This window comes from Mustela nigripes, chromosome 4 (assembly GCF_022355385.1).
Source record: "Mustela nigripes isolate SB6536 chromosome 4, MUSNIG.SB6536, whole genome shotgun sequence".
Taxonomy (NCBI): Eukaryota; Metazoa; Chordata; class Mammalia; order Carnivora; family Mustelidae; genus Mustela; species Mustela nigripes.
In genome coordinates, this window is record NC_081560.1 from 112,133,488 (window position 1) to 112,144,692 (window position 11,205).

Here is an 11,205-nt window from a genome sequence, read left to right on the forward strand (position 1 = left end):
TCGGGCTCTCTGCTCAGCAGGGAGCCTGCTTCCTCCTCTCTCTCTCTCTGCTTGCCTCTCTGCCTACTTGTGATCTCTGTCTGTCAAATAAATAAAAATCTAAAAACAAACAAACAGGGCGCCTGGGTGGCTCAGTGGGTTAAGCCGCTGCCTTCGGCTCAGGTCATGATCTCAGGGTCCTGGGATCGAGTCCTGCATCGGGCTCTCTGCTCAGCAGGGAGCCTGCTTCCTCCTCTCTCTCTCTCTGCCTGCCTCTCTGCCTACTTGTGATCTCTCTCTGTCAAATGAATAAATAAAATCTTAAAAAAATAAATAAATAAATAAAATAAAAAATAAAAACAAACAAACACACACACACCAAGGATGCCCATGCGTGGAGGAGAGACAATGCGAGGACACAGAAAGACAGGAGCCATCTTTAAACCAGAGAAAGTCCTCAGAAAAACAACAACAATCCTGCTTATTGGACTTCAAGGCTCCAGAAATGTGGAAAAGTAAATTCCTACTGTTTAAGCCACCCAGTCTGTGGTGCTTTACTATGGAAGCCCTAACAAACTACTGTAGTATCTTGGATCTATAGTGTTTGGCTTATGAGATACCCCAGATATGTGGAAATTTGTATTATGTATTGACTTTGCTACTCACCACAGTTGGTAATACACTACTGACCAACAGACAGTAAAAAGTATTCTTTTCACAATCAAAATGGCCATAGTCTATTGAGCTGAGTATCTTGTCCTACCTCTCCCATTGTCATCTGCTGTAACTAGTTAGCAAAACCCTAACCACAAATTAAATTTTTACCTCATTCACTTATATTGCTACATAGAAAAGATCAAATTTACTCATCAGGTAAACTTTCAGAAATGATTAACAATCACAATAAGTACCTGGTTAAGGTCCCACTCCCATTCCCCCTCACAGTCCTTTTATCTTCAGTCTCCCATCAATTCCAAACCACTGCCCCACCTCCCATCCCTCCTCTCTTAGCACACAACTGTCTACCTCCCTATCCATCCTTAACTGCCCATCTCCGAAGAGGTGGCTGTCCTCTCCTTTAAGGTATGTCAATTCACCTAAGCTCTAGATCTCACCCTCTCCTGATTTTTCTGGGATCCAATTCTGTCAAATATTCTAACCCCTTTAGTTAAAGTTCCACAGGATCCAGTCTTTGATTTCTTGCCACCCTATACTCTCCTTGAACAATTTTATTCATGTCTGTAAACCCAACAACAGCTTATAAGCCGATGACTCTGAGGCTGAAACTGAAGATCAGTCCTGCATTGTATCATCAGCTCTCTAAACCCTATATCCAATTGCCTATTAGGCAACTACTTGGATGCCCCATAATTTCAAAGCATTCATCCAAAACCCATTCCACATTCCAGTTTTCTTCTCTTAAATAATGCGCTCATTCAACCAGCTAGCCCAACCAGAAACCCAAAGGTTGTCCTGAGACTATTTCCTTCCTCTTGCACATTTAAAAAACCATATCCTAAAAGCATGCTCTTTTCTTTTCATCCCCATGACTAACACCAGCTTGGGGGCTCTGTTCATTTCACACCTAGAATGACCACCACAGCCTCCTCACTCACCTCCCCGCTTCTAGCCTTCTTCCAAATAAATTATGAGGGTGGCATAAAAGAAAGGCACAGACCTGAAATGAGGCTCACAAGCTAACTCAGTCTCATTGGCTGTGTGAACGAAGGTCATTTATTAACTTTACCGCACTTCAATTTCTATTTGTGAAGAACGGATATCTACCTACACTGCAGGACTTATATGGAATAATGCATCAGTATTGGGACAAGGACCCTCTGAAACTGCTAAACTAAACTGAAGTGAGAATAACTAAAATAAGAATGAGGGCATTATCTTTGAAAAATAAAGTTCACAATGCATCTTCCATCATTTATCTTTAAAAAAAAAAAAGAATGAAGGTGATTAATTTTTGTTAGACAACATTTTCTAACTTCTTTAAAGAAATCAGTGGTTTCTCTGTTACTGTTTTCTTTGCAGTGTATTAACTCATATTAAAAGAGGCCATTCTTTTGAAATGTTACCCTGGCCCAACATGCTCTATAATTCTAAGTAATGACAAATTATATTAATGGAACACGACCGTTTATCCTACTAAGGCATATTAAATTAAAATGGTCTGCCATGGAATAAGCAGCTTTTTGACTTGGTGCATTCACACAAAACTAAGAAAGAAGCTGTCCCTTTCATGCTCACTGCTTACCTCCATCCTTATCAACTGACAGACCTCAGCTCAAAAAAGGAGCTTTCTCAAAAGGATTTCAGAAAAGCAATAGGAATGAATGTTCAAAGGTGAAAAGAGAAACTATGCTAGACGACCTCATACTTGGACAGTCCAAATTGTAGGAACCAGACATTTATCTAAAAGAATGTTTACATTATAGAAACAGAGTTTCTATAACCATGAAAATACCTAGAGATTTTTCTCATGGTCCTACTATTCACCATAGGGGTCTCACACTACAATATACACACTTACTAAATTGTGATTTTGTTTTAAAAGATTTTATTCACCCATTTGACAGTGACAGAGAGCATAAGCAGGCAGAGCGGCAGGCAGAGGGAGAGGGAGAAACGGGCTCCACACAGAGCAGGGGAGCTCAATCCCTGGGATAGTGACCAGAGCTAAAGGCAGATGCTTAGCTGACTGAGCCACGCAGGTGCCCCTAAATTGTGATTAAAATAGTCAGGAAAATGTATACTGAACCATCTCACATTTAAATGCAAGTTTAAACTGTATCCATTTTACTTACACATACAGGTAAAATTAAAGAAGTACCAGTATCTTTACCCAGATATAGGATCTGAGATACTCAAGTAATAGTCTTTGGCTTTGGAAAAAACAATTATAGTAGATTATTAGTAGTATTATTATATTAGAGTATTATTATTATAGTAGTAGTATTATAGAAGATTATTATAGTAATACTAGCTATCAGAGAAGAGGTGGTCTAGCAGAAAATGTATCAGCAGATAAATCAGATTTCAATTCCAATACCATCACTAAGCTCATTTAGAAAATAAGGTAGCAGGACTAGGTATCCTCTAACCATTCTTTCAGTTATAAAATTATTCTCAAATTAGGTAAATGAATGTTTTCAAACAAAATTAAAATATATTCAGAAAAATATTTAAAATCCATCATCATGCATATATACCCAGATTTTCCACTAAACCAAATGGACATCAAACTGCCATACTGGGTAGGAAAAAAAAATGGACTATTCACCGAACACATATCATTACCCTGGCATAGGAAAAGATCGTATTTCTCATTCTCCCTTGAAGTTAGATGTGGCCATGTGACCCACCAAAAAATGTGGGCAGATGTGATCTATCTTTTGCAAGGATAAAAACCTCAGGGATCACCCTGCACCCTTCTTTCCCATAACCCACAGGCTTTATTTTATTTTGATTCCTCATTGTGGAAACCATGTATTGATAATACCAGAGTCCCCATGATCCTGGGTCCCTGAATGACTAAGCTGGCAGAGCTCACGCAAACTAGCACCACAAAGCCTGGACTTTACAGTGAGAAAGAAACAATTTCTGCTTTGTTAAACCACCAAAACATCATGGTTTATTCATCTATTTCAGTTCTTAGCTTTATCTTAACTAACATCTCTAGTATAATGAATCTCATGTATAAACAGATAAATTCAGCTTTCAGCTATATCTTTCCCTTCACTAAATTGTTCTTACTATCATTCCAAAGGCTTACGACTCTTTGTATCCTGGTTCATTTCTCAGTGAGCCTTCTGAATTCTGCTAATAGGCTGAACCTGTATCAAATTTCTCTGTACTGATAAAACAAAGTTTAGGATTTCCTGAATATTAATACCGATCCTATTTCTACTATCACGTGTAGGTAATAGCCACTGGAAACAGGTTTTCTTCTGGAAGAAACAAAAAAAGTCAAGGAAAAAATTCCAAAAGTAAATCATCAGATAAAGGATCTGGTTGAACAAAAAAAGAAAAGCCCTTTGAAAATGGTTTTGTTCTTCATTCTGTCAACTTTTATCAAAACCTGTTATTAAACTTTTATAAAAATTAATTTTTTAGAAAAAATTGTATATAAAAATTTTCATAAAATATTATTTTTATTTAAAAACTTTTGTAAAAATTAAACTTTTATAAAAACCTGTTGTTCTGGGGTGCCTGGGTAGCTCAATGGGTTAAAGCCTCTGCCTTCGGCTCGGGTCATGATCCCGGGGTCCTGGAATTGAGCCCCACATCGGGCTCTCTGCTCAGCAGGGAGCCTGCTTCCCCTCCCCCCCCCGCCCACGGGCCTGCCTCTCTGCTTACTTGTGATCTCTGTCTCTGTTAAATAAATAAATAAAATCTTAAAAAAAAAAAAAAACTGTTTTTATCCAAACCTGTTGTTCACATCTGTGAACAACAACAAAATCTGTAGAGACGTGTAGATTCCACTTTCTAATACAGGAAAGAGAGACACTATAACATAAAAAGAAACTTCATAGTTATGTCAGAAGGTTTTAAGTGCTATGGACAAAAAAGAGCAACTAAGAGCTATGATGTGTGCTGGATTTGTAAGGAAAACCCTAACACTGGGGGAAAGGGGACTTAAAGTAAGACTAACCCTTTACTAGGAGTGAGGTTCTAAAGTCAATAGATTAAATTAAATCCATGTGGTAAGAAACCAATGGTACCACTTACTAGTTTATCTTGAGCAAGTTGCTTAACTCCTGTTTAAATCAATTTTCCCACCTATTTAGCAGTAAGAATAACATCTATAACTTAGGGATATTGCAAAGGTCATAAAGAATAACAGCTTAAAAAAAATGTCTAAGTGGCCCAAAATACCCACTTAACCATCCTTCACATTCCTGAATAGGAGAACTAAAATATTAGCTAGGGTCTGAACTTAGTTATGTGCACCAAAACATCTCAAAATTAAATAATTTTTATCATTATCAGAGCGATATAAACTAAACAAAAAAATTTTTTTTCTTTGAGATGAAGAACATTTTCCCCCAACTGTTAATTTTTCAACAAGAGAAAAACACAAAACAAAAACATGACAGAACCCAACATTTTTTTAAGTGACTTATTTCAAGCAACTAATTATTTGTTCATTTGTTTAACCATCCCTTGGGACAATCTGTAATCTACTCCGATAAGAAATGTGTAGAAAACAGACCTAACTTTTTGTTGTTGTTCAATTATTAGGAGGATACTCTACGTTTGAGCTCACACAAGTATCCCTTAGGGAAATGCTCTGCGTGCCATTAGCACTATTCTTAATGAGGAAAAGCACAGAACTCCTTTAGTTCAATGCCAGAATCGTTTTATCTTCAAGTCAAAAGAACAACTATTTGGAGTAACACCAAAACAAGCATTTAACAATTACAAGCAGCATGCTATTCATAAACATCATATTGTTAATGCTACTCTAATTATAAGTAACCTTATTTTACCAAATAAAATACCTGTCAGCAAAATTTTAAGTCCCAGATACCTCTTTATCTAACTGCTTTATTCTTTAAGGGAGAAAAAAAAACAAACAAACTTTATTGTTTAGGTTTAAAGAATCTCATTTTATTTTAAGGGCTTAACTAGAGAAAAGTGAGATACAGGGAATTCTTAAATTTTTAAACCATGAATAAGCAATCTTCACAAAAACTTACAAAAAATAGATAAAAGCCTAAAATGGAACTGGTGCTTCCAATAATCCTCAATGATACACTGGAGGGAAAATCTGAAAATTGCTTCCATTTTATTAATGCCCTATCTAAACTCTCTCCAATAGTGCAATGTCTCCTTCCTAAGTGATATTCTATTGACTCAATGAAATGTTCCTTTGTCTTTTTTCTTCATTTCTCCATTTTGTTCTAAAAGCCAAGAGCAACTTTCTAGGTTTCTTTTTATGTCACTACCCATATGGTCCTCGGTCTTGTTTAAAGTCTTTCCTTACCCTTTACTCACAGACGAAGAACATACAAAATAGATTACTGGGAGAAATAAAGCAAATCTACACTGCCCCACCAGAACTTTAAGTTATGAGGATTGGTAGGACTTAACCTTGAACTAATACGAATTGAGACGTTTAATCTAGACACATCATATGACAAAGCACCAACATCGTGAGGAACATGTATCAGTTTTTCCAGAAGTGTGAAAGTTTTTTAAGGACGGACTAAAGTCTAAAGTGAAGACTACTACAGCCACCTTTTACTGTATGTATTATATTGTCATTAAGTTTTTATAAGATAAGTTTATTGCATGGTGTGACAGAAAAACAATCAAGCTATGGAAGTTACTCAAACTCTTGCCTTTAGTTACCCAAGTTGATGGGATACTTAGAAGCCACAGAATGTGATTTGTTCACTTTGACGCAGTAAAGACATTTAGACCATACTGCTCTTCAGATCAAGGACGTTCTAGAAACTGGGAGACCCAACTGCTCCCCATGAGTGGCCCTTTGGATTATACATGCATACACAGTCATACGTAGCAGGACCACTCTGACTAAAATGTACGTCTGCCACCGATCTGTTTCTAGTATGGTTCAAGCTACTTCCAGCTCACGGGGAGAAACAGCAGCAATGTCCCCGGGATTCCTCATGGCAGTGTAATACTCACGTATCAAGAAATGGTAACTCCACTGCTCCTACTTACTGATTTTTCTTAAGTAATCTCTACTCCCAACATGGAGCTTGAACTCAGGAGCCTGAGATCAACAGTCACATGCTTTTCTGAAAGAGCCTACAGGAACCCCAATACTACTCCTGATCTATATCCCTGAAAAGATCTATAACATACCTGCAGCCTAGACATGCCACTTTTGGATTCCAATCAACCCTGAGAACTAACAAGGGGGAACTGCCTGGATGTTCAAGCTCACCTCCTTCCCAATCCACTTCCACTAGAAGAGGCACATAAAAATTTCAGATCGGGCCACCTGGGTAGCTCAGTGGGCTAAAGCCTCTGCCTTCGGCTCAGGTCATCATCCCAGGGTCCTGGGATCAAGCCCCGCACCTCAGCCTCCCTGCTCAGCTCAGCCGGAAGCTGCTTCTCCCTCTCCCTCTGTCTGCCACTCCCCTTACTTGTGAACATGCTCTCGCTCTGTCAAATACATAAATAAAATCTTAAAAAAAAAATCTGCCCTGGGACGCCTGGGTGGCTCAGTTGGTTGGACGACTGCCTTCGGCTCAGGTCATGAGCCTGGAGTCCTGGGATCGAGTCCCACATCGGGCTCCCAGCTCCACGGGGAGTCTGCTTCTCTCTCTGACCTTCTCCTCGCTCATGTCTCACTGTCTCTCTCTCAAATAAATAAATAAATAAAACTTAAAAAAAAAATCTTCCCTAACAAGTGGAAATGTCAGGCTACCCAAGAGAAACCTCATCAAAAGGATTCTGACAAAGAATATCATCAATACGAATGACATAGCCGTTTTCACTGAACATGGCACTTATTTTCACCACAAGACTGCCACGAAGAGATTTATTTTTGTTTTATTTATTTAACTAGTCTCTACACACAACATGGGGCTTGAAATCACAACCCTAAGATCAAGAGTCACATGCTCTTCTAAAGACAGCCAGGCACCCCTATACCATAAAGAGATTATTGATATGATCTCCTGATACAAAGAACCACTCTTGAGAAAAGGAACTAAGAATTTGTCAATAGTGACTTTGTTTAAAAAAAAAAAAAGCTATAATTTATATAAAGTACATAAATCTTACAGGTGTAACTCAGTGAATTTTTAAGCATGTGTACACTCTGAATATCACCCAGCTAAAAATGCAAAACCACTTCTATCACTCCAGAAGGTTCCCTCATGCCTCTAATCAATAACCCCTGCCCCCAACCTCCACTCCCAGATAACCACTATCCAGCCTTTTGGCTCCTTAGATTAATATTGCCTCTTTTTCAACTTCATTTAAATAGAATTATACAGTAGATACTCCTTTGGGCCTGCTTATTTTGCCCAACTGAATGTATGTGAGATTCATAGATGCTGGTATGCATGCTTATAATTCTTTATTGCTATACAGCTATTACACTGTACAAATATATCATAATTTATTTATCCTTCCTCCTGTTGATGGACATCTTGGGTCATTTTTCAGTTTTAGGATATTATCACTACAGCTGTTACCAGCTTTCTTGCATGTCTTTTGGTGACATAAGCCTCGTTTTTATTGCGTACATACCCAGAAGGGATCATGCAGTAGACACATATTTTTAGCTAGATACTGCCAAAGCTTTTTCAAGTGGTACTGTCAGTCTTTATAATCTAATCTTGCAGATGAGTAAATGGTATCTCATTTGGCTTTACTTTGCATGACTCCAGTAAATAATGTTCAGCACCTTTTCATATGCTTTTTTAAAAAGCCATATGAATATTCATTTTGAGGCCCACTGATGTTTTTTGTCCCTTTTTTTCTAAAACAATCTCTACACCCAAATGGAGTTTGAACTCATGACCCAAAGATTAAGAATCACAAACTCTATCCACTGAGCCAGCCAGGCACCCCTGACCAATTTTTAAAATTGCCTGTCTTCTTGGTGATCTCTAGGAATTCTTCATAAATTCTCTGCGTGAGTCCTTTATCCAAGGTATGCATGTGTCTTCTCTCAGACTTAGGCCTACCCTTTCATTTAATGTTGTCTTCAGACAAATGACGTCTTAAATTTAATGAAACCCAATTGATCCATCTTTCCTTTACCAGTTAATGCTTGTGTCCTTTCAAAAAAAATCTTTTCTACTACAAGATCACGTATATATTCTCAGGTTTTCTTCAAGAGGCTTATTTTAGCTTCCCCTTCACCCTTCTCAACAGCAGTTACATGTTCTCTCGCAACCCTGCCAAACCTGTCATGTCCAAGGTTTTGCCACGTGACAGCACAAACAGTTCATTAAACCTTGTTTATTATGTGTGCTATTACTTAAAAAAACAAATCTCTGATAATAAATAATAAATGATGATGGGAATGGATCACTTTTGGAAATATACCAGAATGACTCTTCATACAACTGAGTTTTCATTTTAGTTTCTAATAACATACTCCAGCCTTAATTTGCTTTTACTGATTAGTTAAAAGACATTTTAGGTGGTTGTTGAAGGTGGGCACAAGTGGGATGTAATGCACAGCATGGTAACTATGCTTGATAACAGTAATAACAGATCTTAAAAGTTCATCATAAAAATACAATTCTGTAACTATGTATAGTGATGGATGTTAACTAGACTTCTTATGGTGATCCTTTCACAATATATTCAATGTACACCTAGAACTAATATAACTTTATAAGTAAGTTATTCCTCAGCAAAAAAATAAATACACACACACACACACAAAGTAACAGGTGACCCCAGAACACCACAGGTTTGAACTGCAATAATCCACGTATATGTCAATTTTTTTATATAGTTTAGTACTATAAATGCATTTTCTCTTCCTTATAATTTTAGGAACATTTTCTTTTACTTTACTGTTAAGAATACAGTAAATACACTTAATACACAAAATACGTGTTAACAGACTGTTCATATTATCAGTACCACTTCCAGTCAACAGGAGGTCATTGGCAGTTAACTTTTGGAAGAGTCAAAAGTTTTATGTACATTTTTGGCTGTGGGAGGAGTCAGCACCCCCAACCTTTACCCATTGTTCAGGGGTCAACTGTATATATAATTACTAAGCAACAACAAAAGACATCTGAATATTCTACAGGTTGACATTTCTGCAGAACAAGTTGAAATTATAAATGTTCACACTAAAACTGGACACACTGAGCAGATATCACATAAATTCAATTCTCATGATGAAACGTCCAGAGTTCAATGGAATCAGCTATTTAATAGAAACAGAATTTCCATATACTTCTATAAATATGAATCAACCTTTGACTTTATCTTTTTGAACTATCTGGTATCTCTCCTGTCAATGAACTCACATTAAGAAAAGGATGAAAAGAACCAAGCACTTCAAATATTTATGTGACTGATTTGTATATATATAAAGTGATTTGTATTTATATAAACCCAGTACTATCCTAAAATTCCAGTATGGAGTCACATCACGAGATGTTTGGTCCACCTGGCTGGGCGATACATTCTTTTTTATGAGCCTAATTAAGCTGAATATCAGAGTCACCAGTGAGATACACCCATACTGGGAAGTGAGATGTACCCTGTGTGAATACGCCCTACACGCTCAAGAATAAAGTTCCTTCTGGGGCGCCTGGGTGGCTCAGTGGATTAAGGCCTCTACCTTAGGCTCAGGTCATGACCCCAGGATCCTGGGATCGAGCCCCATATTGGGCTCTCTGCTTGGCGGGGAACCTGCTTCCCTCTCTCTCTCTCTGCCTCTCTGCCTACTTTTGATCTCTGTCTGTCAAATAAATAAAATAAATCAATCTTTAAAAAAAAAAAAATAAAGTTCCTTCTGTTAGGTCTGTTTTTTCAATGACTTTATTAAAATCTATCATTGACTATTCTACATAACTGGAAAAATAAAGCCAATTATTGTTTCTAGGTTATCTTTATATTATTATTCCAAAGTCCCAATAACCTTTCACCAAGTGTCAATTAAAATCTATGCAACTCACACATAAATCATGTAACACATTGGTTTTGTTTTTTTTTTAATGTTACCACTGAAGTGAACCAACACTTACCTGTAGTAATGGCTCTATGAAATTGATGCATATCTTCTCCTGAGAGCTCTTGGGCTACTTGCAATATCTTTTGTCTAACACCATCCAATTTAATTTCTGATTCAGTCAATATCTCTTCCATATCAGGAGCACTATAATCAAAATATTGGGAACTTTTAAGAATATCAGCCAGATGCTTTGTTAGTGAAAAACTTGAAATAATATGGGGCACCTGGGAGGCTCAAAGGGTTAAGCCTCTGCCTTCGGCTCAGGTCATGATCTCAGGGTCCTGGGATCCAGCCCCGCATGGGGCTCTCTGCTCAGCAGAGAGCCTGCTTCCCTTCCTCTCTCTCTGCCTGCCTCTCTATTTGTGATCTCTGTCAAATAAATAAAATCTTTAAAAAAAAAGAAGTAATCTGGGGCGCCTGGGTGGCTCAGTGGGTTAAGCCTCTGCCTTCGGCTCGGGTCATGATCTCAGGGTCCTGGGATCGGGTCCCGCATCGGGCTCTCTGCTCAGCAGGGAGCCTGCTTCCCT

General features: G+C 37.8%; 1 protein-coding gene across 5 annotated transcripts in view; it reads right to left on the bottom strand.

Moving 5' to 3' along the window:
• Nucleotides 1–11,205, bottom strand: part of TSNAX (translin associated factor X) — a 35,226-nt gene that overhangs the window by 17,887 nt on the left and 6,134 nt on the right. For all 5 annotated transcript variants that reach the window (XR_009403911.1, XM_059397322.1, XM_059397323.1 and 2 more), the window contains one exon: nucleotides 10,692–10,822. Coding sequence is in view for 4 of the 5 variants with exons in the window: in XM_059397322.1 (XP_059253305.1) it covers nucleotides 10,692–10,822 (131 nt within the window). In the remaining variant the exon portion in view is untranslated. The remainder of the gene's footprint in view (nucleotides 1–10,691; nucleotides 10,823–11,205) is intronic.